The sequence below is a fragment of the Nakaseomyces glabratus genome, chromosome E, assembly GCF_010111755.1.
Source record: "Nakaseomyces glabratus chromosome E, complete sequence".
Lineage (NCBI taxonomy): Eukaryota > Fungi > Ascomycota > Saccharomycetes > Saccharomycetales > Saccharomycetaceae > Nakaseomyces > Nakaseomyces glabratus.
In genome coordinates, this window is record NC_088955.1 from 545,394 (window position 1) to 562,449 (window position 17,056).

Sequence of the window (17,056 nt, forward strand, 5' to 3'; positions counted from 1 at the left end):
TCTGCAAATTCCACTGCCAAAATCATGAGAATGCTTACGTCAATCAATAATGGCTTGTAAGGGCAACTGAACCAGTGCTATTAGCAATGGCAGAACAATCTATTTAAATGGAAAGCCTATCGTTCCTTTATTACTTAGTATCAAGGTGTTGTTGGTTTCCTCTTAGAGTGCAAGAGCGAAGAATTGAGTTGCAAAATGAAGTACTGGTTGTTGCTGTTTTTGCAGTTGACTGTGGTGCGTTCCATGGCCGTTGTGGTCAATGAGCGTGCGCAGGTGTGGACGCTATTGAGCTGGCTTGGTGGTAATAAGCATGAGATTCTTACAGGTCTGTACCCGCTGGTCTCTGGTGTAGATGAGCAAGCTGTTGGCGCTGGAAAGTTGGCACAAGAGTGTCGCGACATTGTTAAGGGTAAATACAATGACCCTGATTTTGCAGCATTGTTCTACAAGTTTGCTCAGGAGTATCCCATGGGTTATCTCAACGATTATGGAGTTCAACCAGGGTCTAATTTTGTGGTTCTCAATGGTGAAAACTACACCGAACCTGACAAAATATACTATTTCAAATCAGGGGATCTTGCTGCGCAGGCTGCAGTAGAGGATGCCACAATCATTGACTCCCATGATGTTGTAATTGGAGATGCCACTAACTCAGATGGTGAAAGACTGCCATTGGTCATATTCTATGGTTGTCCCGATAATGAGGATGAGTACGAACAGTTTAGTAGAACCCTTTACCTCGAAGCTACTGAAAACAAGAAACTGAGATATGTCTGGAGAAGCACATGCGTTCCGCAAAAGTCACAAGATGAGAACAAATTCCCTGTTGGTATCACGGTAACAGGCTTGCAAACAATTGAGAATGTTTTAAACTCAGGAATTGAATTGGATCTTCCTGACCGTGTTGCTCAGCCAAAAGCAAAGGATTTAGAAAACCTGGTGGTTGAGGAGCTGGAAAAACTAGATTATAAGCTGATTAGTGCCATCTCTGTATTCTTTTCAACTACAGGTCACAATTTTGTTGAAACTTTTAAGTATGCCAAAAAGTTGTGTAATTCATTGCCTCTGATCATGCCACAAATGCTAAAGATAAAGGAATTTGATACATATATCAATGAATCTAATAAGTCTTTGAAAAAGAATAATATTGACCATAATATGCTTGGTCTTTACGTTAATGGACAGTATTTGAAGATCACTCAGACATATATAAATAGCCTGTTACATGTCTTGAGGACTGAACTTGACTTCATTACTGGGATTCATGAAACATTAAAGAAAGCTATCCCTGACGTTTCTCTTCAAAATGTGAAAAGGTTAATGGACTTATTCTCTATGTCCTCTATTCCAAATCTGTCGTTTTTACAGCCTGTTAAAGTAGATACCCACAGAATTCAAGGTTTTTCTGAATCTGTGATATATTTCAACGACATAGAAAAAGATATTCAATATGAAGACTTCAGTGAAAACGTTGAAGTTTTCTTCAAAGAATCCAAGTATGGAATTCTTCCGGAGTTTAAGCAAAACTGGAATGAATTGGTCTTTGTTATTGACTTCGATAAGATTGAGGCCGATGTTGATGCTAGAGAAGCTCTTGGAGGGATGTTGAGAGCAATTCAAATTGTACAAAATGGTTACCCTCAAAGAATTGGTTTGATCCCATTTTCATCCTCTGGAAATAAAAGAATTATAAGAAAGATATACGAACTAAAAAGTAAGAAGAACTTGGAGGATGTAGTAGACTATTTGCAAGATATTTTGGAACTAAACTTCGGTAGGGAATCGAATTTTAAAAAACTTCCTGATTATGATCATGTTAGAAAAGAGCTGTCAATTAACTCAACTTCTATCATCATCAATGGAAATATCTTCCCATTCAGAAAAAATACTTGGAACTACTTGGTTTCACATGTTATGAAAAAGGATGTAACTTATATTAAAGAAGAACTTGGGAAACTAAACAAGCAAACAGCTGATGATGTTGATATTAGAGGACTCCTTCATTTAAAGTCGTTATCGAAGAGAAATACTAAATTTATAAAGGACTATTTTATTGAGGCTGCTTATACTAGAGTGAATGAATCCTTTTTAAAAGAGATTAGTAATCGTGTTATACAGAATATTAACGACACTGGTCATAACATAATTCATACGATAACTCTGATTGATGACTTCAATACCGAAAATGCCTTAATAAGATTGAAGAATATTGTAGGTGTCAAATTTAATGGGTTGAAGTTTAGAGTTATTCACACTGGGGATATTGGAAGCAGCTCCTGTTGGAATAAATTTTATCAGGGTAAGAATATTGTCAATGAAGTTTCAAAAATTAAATTGAATAACAAATGCAAATCTTCTAATGGCGTAGGCAAGTATCGCTTGCCTATTTTAACTAAAGTTTTACCAGACGTCAGCTTTTCTGAATTGTCCAACGGTCCACTTTTATTGGTTAATGGGAGGGTCAGCCTTATGAATGAGGAGGACATTCCCACCATATCAGATATCGAGTCTCTCTTAGTTCATGAAAGTAAAAGAACAATTGACTTACTATATAATTTGGAAGAGGTGTTTCCAGATTTTTCAGAGAAAACTATTGAACCAGAATTCATTGAGTCTCTATCATCCTTCATGACAAAAATGTTTTATCATGGAGCCAACTCGATTGAAGGTTCTCTTCCATTCTCAACTGAGACTTCTGTTCCCAGAATGAATTTGAGATCTTTGTTTGTTGCTAATAATATTACCACTTTCAGACAACATGCAGACGAAAAGCCTGTCGATATTACTTTGATTGTTGATCCCGTTGAAGAAAGATCACAAAAGTTTTTGACATTGGCCAATCAAGTCATGGATTTACCGTTTGTAAATATCAACCTGATATTATATTGTACTCAGAATATTACACTTGTCCCAAATAACAGAATATATTTCGAAAATATGAGTAGCACGACAGTATTGAAGAGTGGCGGATTTGAATATACTTTGGATAAACCATGGTACGTTAGAACTGATGAGCATGATAAATTATCTGGGCATGTATTGGAAGTTCATAATTATGCAGCAGATCAAATGGTGACAATTGGAATAGTAGAAGGGGAGAGAGATGTTTGTTTGATGCTACGTGATAGTAAAGGTAACATTATTGATAAGACGACCACGATGCGGACTTATGGTTTTGCGGAATTGACTATTCCAAACCTTGGAGATTCATATGTTGTTGAGTCCTGTGACAGTAGATATCGTGTCGATTCGTATGAATTGAATGCGAAATCTGATTATACGCCAACTGATAGAATTCATTGGAGAACAAATTTACCAAACTCTCTCTTTGTCAAGGTCAGTAAGGTAAAAGAAAAGAAGGAGATTAACCCAGATACAGAAACTGTGAATTTTTTTACTACCATAGCTAATCATGAAGAGGAGGAACAAATGAAGGAGACTATGTTAAAGATAATAGCTACCACCGGGGAACGTCCTGTCACCTTCTATATATGGGATGAACCTAGTATCACAGAGTCATTCAGAGACTATGGGCGTTTGCTGAACAAACTATTACCTGGTAGAGAAATTCACGTGGAATTTGTAAAATACGAATGGCCACCCTGGTTAAGACCTCAACGTTTTAGACAAAAGAGACTGGCTATTTCGAAGTTGCTATTTTTGGACCTATTATTCCCATCCAATGTCTCTAAAGTGCTATTGATAGGTCCAAACATGGATACCTACAACTTAACCTCTGTTTACGACATGACTTTGAAAAGAGCTATTGCAATGCCAAAGGCACAAGGTAAGGGTTATTGGAGTGAAGGTCACTGGGCAGAGAAAATTCAGAAGCACAGTTTAGTCTTCCACTCCGTTGAGCCCTTCATTTTGGTTGATTTAGATGTTTTGAGAAGCCTAGGTGGTGGAGACTACTTGAGAATCCACTACCAGCAAGTCTCTGCGGATATCAAATCCCTAGAAGTTATTGACCAGGATTTACTGAACGACATACAGATAGAAATGCCAATACGTACTTTGAGAAAGAGTGCCTTGAAGACTGTAGAGGTAAGCACAAGAGAAATGAAAAAGCTAAAGAGTAAGCTAATCGCTCTAGAGAACGATCCTATTGACGTACCTGAGAGTAAATCCAAGGGTGAAGATGAAGAACAACAATACTTTGACGACGAATTATAGATTTCGGCTATAGCCTCTCCCCTCGTCCAAGTCTGCGGAACTGAAGAGGGCATTTTATGTAACAGAATATTATACCGTAACCCTTGTAAGTATATATTATATGTAGGTGATTCGATATGTAAAATTCTCTTAACCTTTAAGTGAAAAGCTGTCAAACCAGTAATTTATCAACAGTAAGGCAATATTTTCACTCATTTAATTTTTTTTTGCTGAGAATTATACGCACCCATTAGAGAGTCTTGCTGCGATGAGTTGCGATTCTGGAAAAACTCAAAAAATCAGGAAAAAAAATGTGTCAACAATCGGATTATAGGCGATGAGTACCAAAATATTGGACTCAGATAAGTTTCGATATTATAAAAACGAGCAAAACCGTTGGTAAAACGGGTGAAACGCAAGGCAAGAGGTTAATATTTTGGTTGCAAGGCGGTAGCCAATAGTTTTGCTTATAGAGAGTTAAATATAAGGATCATATTTGAGGACAAAGCACAGATAAAGAAGTTTTCGGATAGCGTTGGTTGGTGCCAGGTAGGAATAATTAGAGTATTCTCGTAATGGAAGAATCCCGTGTGCATTCGGATATCAAAACTAGTTCAAGCTATGAGCATTCTTTATTCGATATAAATGTGGTTCCTGTTAATCCTGTGCCCGGCAGAAAGCGAAAAGTGAATGATGGCCATGACGATAAATCGGCTAATGGTAGTGAACAAACCAGTGGAAACCCAAGTAGAGAAAGCAGTGCTAATGTGACATCAAGACCTACAAAGAAAAGACTGGCATGTTCAAACTGCAGGAGGCGGAGGAAGAAGTGTGATCTCCAATACCCTTGCTTCACCTGTGATAAGTTAGGACTTGAGTGTAATATTAACGAAGAGGATCTGAGGAAAAAGAGGTACACGAACACATATGTTAAATCACTAGAGGATCATATTGCACATTTGGAGAAGTGTATGAGATCACTTGTAGAGGTATATGCTCCTGGCCGCAGGGATGATATATTGAATGCTATGAAAATGGGAGACTTAATCCCGGATATATCACAGGTGGTTAGAAACACTTCTCCAGTTCCAGTTAAAATAGAGCAACAACATAAGATGTCACAAACACCAACAGTTGGTATATTTCGTGATGCATCGAGTTCGGTGATAGCACCATCAAGTGAAATCAAGAGACCCTCTTCTGCAACTCCAAGCACAACTTCGAATGGTGACAAGCCTAGCAAGACGTTTGTGAAAGGCAGCATTTATTCTGACAGTGTTAATAGTAAAGGAAAATCTAACTCTCAACCTAATTCATCAGTGTCTGTGGCGTCCCTACTTTCCAATAATTCATCTCCAATAACTAATGTTGAGAGTAAGGAGCGTATATCAGATCTCAAAACTACCGTAATTGTACGCAACAAGGTATATGACGGTGTTGAGGCCGATACACTACCTGCTAATCCAAACATAATTAAGGCGTTGTCGAATTTTTACAAATGGTTATATCCAGGTCATTTTGTTTTTGTACATAGAGAAAGTTTCCTCTATGGATTCTTTGTTCATGCAAATGATAATTACAAAAATTCGCAATATTGTTCTGAAGAGTTGATATACGCTATGAGTGCAATTGGATCGCGATTATCTCCTGAAATAATGCACCTTTCAGAGTCATACTATGAGAAGAGTAAGAAAGCTCTGCTTGATATTGTTTTTGATGAAAAGAGTGTACCAAGAATAACTACTGTGCAAGCTCTCTTTTGTCTTGCATTTTACGAGCTGGGGAAGGGTAACATGCAGATGGCGTGGTACTTCTCAGGTTTAGCTATTCGTGTGGGTTACGCGATGGGATTCCAATTGGATCCAAAAGTATGGCATGTTGATGACGACACAGATGAAAAGTTGACACAAAGTGAACTTGAGATCCGCTCTAGAATATACTGGGGCTGTTACATTGCAGATCATTTTATCTGCTTAATGTTGGGTCGCAATTCGACATTGAGTGTCAGTAATTCTACAATACCAGAGTCAGATGAATTGCCTGAAATAGAGGGAACTGAAGAGTTTAAATTTGTGGGTAGGCATGTTCTGCAAGTATCACTACCATTGAAGAATCTGATAGTTTTATCACGTATTGTTCAGGTGTTTACATCAAAGATCTTTATTGAATCTGAAACTCTCGAAGAAAAACTTGAATTCCTGAAAAAGTTCAACACACAAGTTGATTATTGGAAGCACTCGTTACCAGAGTTTTTGCAATGGACTAATGACACGTTAAAAGATGAAGATATAACAACAGATCCAACAATATCATACTTTTGGTATTATTATTATATTGTCCAGATGACGTTCATTAAACCGTTCATTGAGCAAAGTGAAGAATCTTGTCAGCTAATAGAGAGCTTGTTGGATCAATTAGAAATCTTGCTAGGCAATTTTGAGAAGAAAATGGGTAGTTTCAAGAAGGCTACTTTGTTTCAAGTCTATGCTTGTCTTCTTGCCTCTAGCAGTTTGAAGTCTATCCTAGCGGTACAAACATCATCAGATGAGAAGAAAAGATTTCAGTTAGGGAAGTCCGTTGTGCAGTTTAAGCAGCAGAAGAAGTTCTTCGATGATATACTGCAGAATCACCTGTCCAAAGTGTATGAGTTAGCCTTGGCCACACATGAAGATCAGGATATAGACCAGTTCAGCTTTGAGACGGGCCCAACGTTGTATCCTTTAAACCAAGTGAACAATGATGTAAACTACGCTCATGATTTCTCATTATCAAATGAGATTGATGATCTAATAAGAGATTTTTTCAGTATAGAACAGATAGACACAATGGAGCCACAATTGGGAGTACCCTCAACTCGAAGAGCCACTGTCATACCAAGTAAAACGCAGGTACCAGAGCCGGAGATGGTACCTTCACAAGGTCATCACACTGAGTCACCACAGCCACGTAAGCTCCAATTGGATCAAGACCAGAACGGTCCACCAAAGAGATACCTGGGCTCTTTGTTTATGCACACAAAGAGGTAAGCCCGAAATAATGATATGTAATTTTTATAGACTAGTATTTTTATTAACGACAATTGTACAGGATGTACTAATCAAAAAAACTATTAGCAAGGAGAGTGTAAATGCACTGACACGCCGATATTCCGGGATAGTAAACACTGTGTCATCATCATCACTCCTAACAACTTTCGCAATCCCGGAAACCGGAAATAAGAGATCCTTGCTAGTTTTTCTTTTAGTCCAATTACAACAAAGTTTGTAATCTGTTTCGTACTCAATGGTAGCCATCAATCAGTCTATTCTACGGCTCAACTCTCAACTCCCTCCCGCAGCTGAGTCCACATCGCCCGGCAACTACTCTAGGCTCAATCAGCATAGCTCAATTCAGTACAGGTCTGCCTGGCCTCCCCAGCAAAATACAACTTTCTGTGTCAAAGTCTATCTATTCTGTGTCAAGCTCATCGCAAAATTTTGTTAAATATTTCAGAAACAAAAAAAAAAAAAAAAAAAAAAAAAAAAAAAAGTGAGCTCATCGCCTGTTTGCTACGGCACTTTCTGTAGAAGATGAGGCGATGAGGATTCGCAAAAACAAAAAAAATTTGCGATGAGCTTTGATTTCAAATTTCTTTCTTTTTTCATGGGAATCAGGCTTGATTATGCGAAGAAATGGTCGTACGGATCTTGTTTTTAAGCAAGTTTGTTTTGAGCCTATGATAATAAGCAAATGTTTCTTTTATTCTGAGAGTCATAGTGCTTGGGGAAGGAATGAAAAAATTTTATAGTTTGTATATAAAGGTGAAGAGCTTTGTTTTCTTTTGTATTTTCTTGTGTTTAAAGAGGGTCCACGAATCACACCAACACAGATAGACAAAATTCTGAGAGAATTCAAAGATGGTTTTGTCACCTAGACCAGAACAAGCTCAATTGCACGTTGCTCTTAAGACGCCATTGATATCGTGGAGTGCACACTCCATGATTGACGAGGAGATGGACTCAATTCCATCTCCTCCACAGTCGCCTAGATGGGGTAGCTATCGAGGTTATGCCGCACCAGTCCCAGTATCCGGAACTAAACCTCGCAGTGCTATCTTAGTTGCTCCATTGGTTTGTAAGGACACAGACATCGTGGTCGAAACTACATTGGGGTTCCTGTCGCAGTACAGACACTTCAATAATACCCGTTCTACCCCTGTACACAGTGAGCCAAACGTGAGGGCTACTCGTTCTAACAATACCGCAACTCACCCTGTAAGCAAACCTTCTGAACAAAGGACTTCTCGCAGAAGAGTGCCACGTAAAAATTATAAACTTCAATTGGAAGATGAACTAGACTCATTTGTTGCTAAGAGCACTAAACAGAAAGTCAGGAAATCAGTGACACCTGTTCGTTCACACGCCCGTTCCAACAATCACTCAACTCTACCTTCTTCTCCAATTGCATCTGCAAATGCGCTAAATGGTGCTTCACAATATGAAGCTAACATGTCTTGGGCAAAATTAGTTGATTACTCACCACCACTATCTACACTACCACCAAATAACAATAAAAGCTTGAGAATTGAATGGAAGGGCTCTCCAATGGATTTGTCAAACGATCCATTGAAAGATAAACTCCATCCAGCAGAGCTTGTTCTAGCTGAGATTTTAAGACTCCCCTGTGATCTGTATCTGGACTCTAAGAGAAGATTCTTTCTGGAAAAAGTACATAAATTGAAGAAAGGACTTCCTTTTAGAAGAACGGACGCTCAAAAGGCTTGTAGAATAGATGTCAATAAGGCTTCAAGATTATATGCTGCTTTTGAGAAAGTACATTGGCTTGATGATTCTAATTTTGAGAAGTTCTTGTAATTATTCTCAAAATTAATAATACAAAACTATTTGTATTAAATTGTCAACCATATTTCATATTCTGTCTTTTATTGGTTTGGTTTTACGGTATTTTTAACGGTCTTCATTCTCATTTATGGTTTCATCTTCTTATTCTTTTAATTAATTATTCTTTTTCTTTTGTTTAATCACTATATTTCCTGTGAGGGTCAAGTTTTGTTAATGGTTCTACTTGTTTTATTCTTTGATTTTGTGTTCAGGTCCTCGTATTTACTTATTGTTGTTATAATACGTTTTTAATTATTTAATAAATTCATTGTATTCTTTGATTTCGAGTCGAATCATCACATAAATCTGCAATGGCAAACATACGTGTTATGTATGCTGTCACCAAAGTTCGACAGAGGAATACTTTTGATAATAAAAAGCTTTGATATCCCATTGAATAGGATATCTTAAAAAATATTATTTCTCATATGCTAAATGCTAAATGGATAAGACATTAAAATTGGTAAATATTATAATGTACAGTTGATTGAATATGTCTAGTGGAGAAGTACTTAAGAGCTATACACCTCCCTTAACGTCATCCTCATTCACTATCACTGGAGTCGTCACTTGAGCTTTCGGATGAGTTCTCCTCATAAAGGATTTCTCCTTCCTTATTTTCATTCGGTTCAGGTATTTCCAACTCCTGGTGGGTTTCTTTGTTCTCAGCAGAAACTTCATCATCAAATATTATCTTTTTGTTTGATACTACTGGGAGTTTTTCAGCTGGTGAACGAGATTGGCCTTGGCCCCAAATAGATGGATCATCTAGAAGAGTACCATCCACAGATATAACTCTACCAGTTGTGTAGACACTTCTCACTCTGAATTTGATCTTGCCATCAATAGTTTCTCCATTGGCGTTAACCCAGTGACCAATAGAACGATTGTTGTAGTTATTTTTGTTATTTTCATCATCTTGTTGTTCTTCCTGTTCTTCATCCTCATTATGTATAAACGACCAATCGTTGGGTATATTGTTCTTTTTTATGCTAGCGTTGAATGCGTCATGGATTAGAATACCAATGTGAGATGCAGACTGGATAAATATGTGTCCTTCAAGGATGTCTCCCACCTGTGGTTTCCAAATGTATAAATCTGTGTGACACCAAGTGTAGCCAAAAGGAGTGTCAGGTGTGATCTTGATTAGCTTTTCCTCAGCATCGCTTGGATTCAACGGATCAGCATCAATTATCTCCAAGTTGTCATAGCCTAGCACAACTCCGCCAACTTTGCTATTGTATTTCATAATCATTGGATCCAGGTGTTGCTTCATGATACCATTGGTTGGCTCCTTCAAGTACATTGGTGCCAATGAGACGTATAGAGCAACAGGAACCTTTAGAATACAGTTTGAAACACCATCCTTAGGGTCAAGTGGGTTCTTTACTTGACTCTTATGTCTTTTTATAAACTTGATCTTTTTGATCTCCTCTGCTGATCTCTTTAGTTGGGCCATTTTGCTGTTATTAGTTGCGTTGCTCGTCAACCGTCTCTAACTCTATAAAAATCACGACCTTTGTTCAGAATTGGTACCAAAGCAAGATCCCACCAGGTATATTACAATTTTCTTTTGGTATGAAAGACACTTCCTAAGGCGGCTCGATGGATATAGTTCCTATACACTTGGAATTGTTGCTATTCTATGCAATGCGATGCCCGATGAGCTTTGTTCCTATGTGATGAGCTTGTAGCCCAAAAGGAAAATTTTTCAAAAGTTACCCTCCTTGAAAATTTTTTGCAAAAAAAATTTTCTGAAAAATAATGAGCTCATCGCATCTCATCGCAAAAGTATAATAGAATAGCACAAACTTGAAGGCTCCAAATAGAGTTTGGCAGCGGTTAAATTGGTTACAAAGGGCGAAGCAGTTCAATTCTATTGTCGTTTAAGGAAAGGAAGGTTGTCGGTATTTGTGTGTTCCTGCCATACACTGGGTTTTTGAACAGAATATTAGTAGAAAGTGGATCAAGAAATAGTTGCGCTTCCTAAGATTATTAATAACCCCGGTTTACTGTCAAATAAAAATCGAAGCAATAAGAGAAAGTCGATACTAAGCAGGAAGCGGCAAACGATAAGTTTATAAATTCAACAAGATGGATATTTCTAAACCTGTTGGTTCAGAAATCTCTTCTGTTGATTTTGGTATTCTTACCTCTGCTGATATTAGAAATCTATCAGCAAAGAGAATTACCAATCCAACTGTTTTGGATAACCTAGGTCATCCAATCTCTGGTGGTTTGTATGACTTGGCATTAGGTGCCTTTTTGAGGAACTTGTGTGGTACATGTGGTCTTGATGAAAAATTCTGTCCTGGTCATCAAGGTCATATTGAACTACCTGTCCCATGTTACAATCCTCTATTCTTTAACCAATTGTACATCTACTTGAGATCAGCTTGTTTGTTCTGTCATCATTTCAAGCTAAAATCCTTAGATGTCCACAGATATGCATGTAAATTAAGACTCTTGCAATACGGTCTAATTGATGAATCATATCAAGTCGACAGCATTCAACTGGATAACGTTCTTGATTCTATGGAAGCTGTTGAAGATGACGGTGAAGGTGAAAACAAGAATGACATGTCTGCAACTCTTTCAAAAGAACTAAAGCAGAAACGTAAAGAGTTCGTTGACATTTCTATCGCAAAGGCCATCTCAGAAGGCAGAACTTCTGAAAGAGGTACTTTCACCGCTACTGTTAACGATGAGAGAAAGAAACTTCTGCATGAGTTCCACAAGAGACTTCTAATGAGACCAAAGTGTGATAACTGTGGTATGTACTCTCCCAAGTTTAGAAAGGATGGTTTCACAAAAATTTTTGAGACCGCTCTGAATGAGAAGCAATTGACCAATAATAGAGTCAGAGGTTTTGTTCGTCGTGATATGTTGAAGAAGAAAGAGCAAAGCGACAAACTTGCAGGTAAAGAAACCTCAGAAGACTCCTTTGACATTGGTAGAAATCCAAGCACCAGACCAAAAACTGGTTCAACTTACGTATTGTCAACTGAGATTAGAAACATTTTACGTTCTGTTTTCCAAAAGGAACAACAAGTGTTGCAGTATGTTTTCCACTCTAAACCTAACCTATCAAGAAAGTTGGTGAAGGCTGACATGTTTTTCATGGATGTTTTGGTTGTTCCTCCAACCAGATTCCGTCTACCTTCCAAGCTCGGTGATGAAGTGCATGAAAACTCTCAAAATCAATTGCTTTCTAAGATTTTAACCACTTCATTACTAATCAGAGACTTGAATGATGAGCTATCTACGTTGCAGAAAGATAAGGTTTCTCTGGAAGACAGAAGGATAATTTTTAGTAGGTTGATGAATGCGTTCGTCACAATCCAGAACGATGTCAATTCCTTTATTGACTCGACAAAAGCTCAAGGTAATACTGGTGGTAAAGTCCCAATTCCTGGTGTTAAGCAAGCGTTGGAAAAGAAGGAAGGTTTGTTTAGAAAGCATATGATGGGTAAGCGTGTGAACTATGCTGCCCGTTCCGTTATTTCACCAGATCCTAACATTGAAACGAATGAAATTGGTGTTCCACCAGTCTTTGCCACAAAGTTAACCTATCCAGAACCTGTAACTTCTTACAACATTGCTGAATTGAGACAAGCCATTATAAACGGTCCAGATAAATGGCCAGGTGCTTCTCAAATTCAGAATGAGGATGGGTCATTGATCTCTTTGGTTGGCATGACTCTCGAACAACGTAAAGCCTTGGCCAATCAACTGATGACCCCATCTTCAAATCCTTACACTCACACCTTGAATAAGAAAGTTTATCGTCATATCAAAAATAGAGATATTGTGTTAATGAATCGTCAACCAACCCTGCATAAAGCTTCTATGATGGGTCATAAAGTTAGGGTTTTGCCAGGTGAGAAGACACTTCGTTTGCATTATGCCAACACTGGTGCTTACAATGCAGATTTTGATGGTGACGAAATGAATATGCACTTTCCACAAAACGAAAATGCAAGAGCTGAAGCTTTTAACTTGGCAAATACTGATTCCCAGTATTTAACTCCTACTTCTGGTTCTCCAGTTAGAGGTTTGATTCAAGATCATATTTCTGCTGGTGTCTGGTTGACTAACAAGGACAGTTTTTTCACAAGAGAACAGTATCAGCAGTATATTTATGGTTGTATACGTCCAGAAGATGGACATGCTACAAGAGCCAAGTTAGTAACATTGCCTCCAGCTATTCACAAACCTATTCCTCTGTGGACTGGTAAGCAGATTATTACAACTGTTTTATTAAATGTCACCCCACCTGATATGCCAGGTATAAATCTGAAATCATCAAATAAGATCAAAAACGAATATTGGGGCAAGCATTCTGAGGAAAATGATGTTATTTTCAAGGATGGTCAACTACTATGTGGTATTCTAGATAAGTCTCAATATGGTGCTTCTAAATATGGTATCGTGCACTCCTTACATGAAGTTTATGGTCCAGAAACAGCAGCAAAGGTTCTTTCTGTTTTGGGTAGATTATTCACCAACTATATTATGAATACTGCTTTCACTTGTGGTATGGATGATTTAAGATTAACTTCTGATGGTAACAAGTGGAGATCTGATATTCTTAAAGAATCTGTTGATATTGGCAGACAAGCTGCAGCAGAGGTTACCAACCTTGACAAGGATACGCCATCTAATGATCCGGAATTACTGAAACGTTTGGAAGAAATTCTTCGTGACAATAACAAGTTAGGTATTTTGGATGCAGTCAGTTCTGCGAAAGTTAACACAATTACTTCTAAGGTTGTTTCTCAATGTGTCCCAGGCGGTACAATGAAGAAATTCCCTGAGAACTCTATGCAAGCCATGGCATTATCTGGTGCTAAAGGTTCTAATGTTAATGTTTCTCAAATTATGTGTTTGTTGGGTCAACAAGCTCTGGAAGGTAGAAGAGTCCCAGTTATGGTTAGTGGTAAGACTCTACCATCTTTCAAACCATACGAAACTGATGCAATGGCCGGTGGTTATATTAAAGGACGTTTCTACTCCGGTATCAAACCACAAGAATATTATTTCCATTGTATGGCTGGTCGTGAAGGTTTGATTGATACAGCCGTCAAGACTTCTAGATCCGGTTACTTGCAACGTTGTTTGACTAAACAATTGGAAGGTGTTCATATATCCTACGATAACAGTGTTAGAGATGCTGACGGTACATTGATTCAATTCTTGTATGGTGGTGATGCGGTTGATGTTATTAAGGAATCGCACATGACAGAATTTAACTTCTGTTTGGATAACTACGACGCTCTATTAAAGAAATACAACCCATCCGCTCTTGTTGAACATGTTGACGTTGAGACTGCCTTGAAATACTCCAAGAAAACTCTGAAGAATAGAAAGAAACATAAGGATGAGAAGCATTACAAGCAAACTTTGAAATATGATCCAGTTTTGAGTAAATATAACCCTGCTAAATATTTGGGTGCTGTTTCTGAAAATTTCCAAGATAAATTAGAACTATTTTTGGATAAGAGCTCGAAGACCTTTAAAGAATACGAAAGTATTAATGAAAAGAAATTTAGAGCATTGATGCAACTAAAATATATGAGATCTTTGATAAACCCTGGTGAAGCTGTTGGTATCATAGCATCTCAATCTGTTGGTGAACCTTCAACACAGATGACGTTAAATACTTTCCACTTTGCAGGTCACGGTGCTGCTAATGTGACTTTGGGTATTCCCCGTATGAGAGAAATTATTATGACAGCTTCTGCTGCTATCAAAACGCCTCAAATGACCTTGCCAATCTGGAATGATGTTTCCGATGAGACTGCTGATACTTTCTGTAAGTCCATTTCTAAGGTTATCTTATCTGAAGTTATCGACAAGGTTACGGTTACTGAAACTGCTGGTTCTAGCCGTTCATATGTAATCAATATGAAGTTCTTTGATGAGTCAGAGTATAATGAAGAATATGATGTTTCTAAGCAAGAGCTACAGACTGTCATTGCTGAGAAGTTCTTACGTTCTTTGGAAGCTATAATTGTGAAAGAAATCAAAAAACAAAAGAAGGTTTCTTCCTCCGATATTGGTATGGCTGTTCCTAAAGCGCAAACAACCATGGGTGCTGTTGAAGGCTCATCAAAGAAGATGGATGAGGACAATGATGAAGAGCAATATCATAACAAGACTAAGCAAGCAGTTTCTTATGATGAACCAGATGAGGATGAGATTGAAACAATGAAGGAAGCAGAAAAATCTTCTGATGAAGAATTAGATTCTGATATGGAGTCCAAATCTGAATCTTCCGACTCAGAAGATGATGACGAAGACGTTAACATGGACGAATTCGAATCCCATATCGCAGAAGCTAACAATAACATGAGCAAGGATCAACGTGATCGTCAATCTGCCATTATTACAAACCATAAATTTGTTACGAAGTATAACTTTGATGACAAGTCTGGTAAGTGGTGTGAATTCAAACTGGAATTGGCTGCTGATACTGAAAAGCTGTTGATGGTTAACATTGTTGAAGATATCTGCAGAAAAACTATTATAAGGCAAGTACCTCACATTGACCGTTGTATCCGTCCAGAACCAGAAAATGGCAAGAGAGTTCTAGTTACTGAGGGTGTTAACTTCCAGGCTATGTGGGATCAAGAAGCTTTCATTGATGTTGACGGTATTACTTCCAATGATATTGCATCAGTCTTGCAGACATATGGTGTTGAGGCTGCTAGAAACACAATTGTCAACGAAATTAACAACGTTTTCTCTCGTTATGCAATTTCTGTTTCCTTCCGTCATTTGGATCTAATTGCTGATATGATGACAAGACAGGGTACATACTTGGCCTTTAACAGACAAGGTATGGAAACGTCTACATCCTCCCTAATGAAGATGTCCTACGAAACAACCTGTCAATTCTTGACAAAGGCTGTTTTGGATAACGAGCGTGAACAGTTAGAATCTCCATCAGCCAGAATTGTTTTAGGTAAATTGAACAATGTTGGTACCGGTGCTTTTGATATCCTATCGAAAGTATCAAACTAAATCGATATGCTGTAACAATAGTCAGTCCCGGTAAGCATTGATATATTTTCAAGTCGCAAGAACGTGATAATTTAGCATATACCCATCAATCTTCCAGGAATTATTTTTTTTTAGTTCTCTACCAGGACAAGAGAACAATAAAAATATGATAAATATCTTTTTCACTAAATATTCCAATTTCCCTAATACAGGGAAAGGAACTCATCAAAGAAGGGATTATGAAAGCAATTTTTTTGGCAAGCACCTACAGTTAGATGTTGATCATAGCAAAGAGTTGTCTCTTTTCTCTTATTTATATATTATTTTTACTTTTCATTTGAAATCATTTGTACATTATTCGATTTATACAAAAACTATAAAAAATTTTTGGATATTATTTTGATCTAGCAGCTTTCTGTTTTATTTACAGAAACATAATTACATATTGTAAGTATTGGACAAACGTATTGGCCATCCTAATGGGTATAATGACCTACGATTTAATTTGTTCAAATTTGTCAACGTTTTCTTGTGGAATAGAATTCACGTTTAGTTCAAGAAGTCAGGACTAATATCAAATACTAAACAAGTATAGCTGACAATCATCATCTTTGGACTGATCAGATACATCTTTAAAAAAATTTCTCGAGTTTTCTCGGAACTCGTTGGACTACGAAATTCAACTGTTGAATTATGTCATCACATCTAATAGATTCAACGTATATTTCGTTTTTGAATCTAGAATTGGCTGCAAGGAAACCGTAGCTTTCTCTGTAATGCAAATCTTAGGTTTAACCAGAAAAGCAACTTAGTTGTTTAATCACTATAATTCAAAGGATAGGGGGAATACCATAAAAAATGATCTGTAAGTAAGGCACTCAGAGATAGATGCAGAAGTAGCTTGTTTCTTGAGATTAGAAATAGCATTAACGTGTTTCAGGAAGCTAGCTAATTAGCTCCATAAACCTATTGAAGCGTTTGCTATATAAAGGCTTGCAAATTATAGTAGAGCTCTA

At 37.6% G+C, this 17,056-nt stretch overlaps 5 protein-coding genes across 5 annotated transcripts; 4 read left to right on the forward strand and 1 right to left on the reverse strand.

Moving 5' to 3' along the window:
- Positions 1-195: 195 nt before the first annotated feature.
- KRE5 (Kre5p) lies at positions 196-4,176 on the forward strand (the record flags this gene model as incomplete). The annotated part of the gene is made up of 1 exon (XM_445924.1): positions 196-4,176. The coding sequence occupies one exon, from the start codon at positions 196-198 to the stop codon at positions 4,174-4,176; it is 3,981 nt and encodes a 1,326-aa protein (XP_445924.1).
- Positions 4,177-4,730: 554 nt separating this feature from the next.
- Positions 4,731-7,181, forward strand: TEA1 (Tea1p; the record flags this gene model as incomplete). Its single annotated transcript, XM_445925.1, has 1 exon — positions 4,731-7,181. One exon carries the CDS (start codon positions 4,731-4,733, stop codon positions 7,179-7,181), a length of 2,451 nt encoding a protein of 816 aa, XP_445925.1.
- An 870-nt stretch (positions 7,182-8,051) lies between these two features.
- On the forward strand, positions 8,052-9,008 carry GVI51_E05181 (uncharacterized protein; the record flags this gene model as incomplete). Its single annotated transcript, XM_445926.1, has 1 exon — positions 8,052-9,008. One exon carries the CDS (start codon positions 8,052-8,054, stop codon positions 9,006-9,008), a length of 957 nt encoding a protein of 318 aa, XP_445926.1.
- A 571-nt stretch (positions 9,009-9,579) lies between these two features.
- On the reverse strand, positions 9,580-10,494 carry RPA43 (DNA-directed RNA polymerase I subunit RPA43; the record flags this gene model as incomplete). Its single annotated transcript, XM_445927.1, has 1 exon — positions 9,580-10,494. The coding sequence occupies one exon, from the start codon at positions 10,492-10,494 to the stop codon at positions 9,580-9,582; it is 915 nt and encodes a 304-aa protein (XP_445927.1).
- Positions 10,495-11,129: 635 nt separating this feature from the next.
- On the forward strand, positions 11,130-16,061 carry RPA190 (DNA-directed RNA polymerase I core subunit RPA190; the record flags this gene model as incomplete). The annotated part of the gene is made up of 1 exon (XM_445928.1): positions 11,130-16,061. The coding sequence occupies one exon, from the start codon at positions 11,130-11,132 to the stop codon at positions 16,059-16,061; it is 4,932 nt and encodes a 1,643-aa protein (XP_445928.1).
- Between the last annotated feature and the right edge of the window lie 995 nt (positions 16,062-17,056).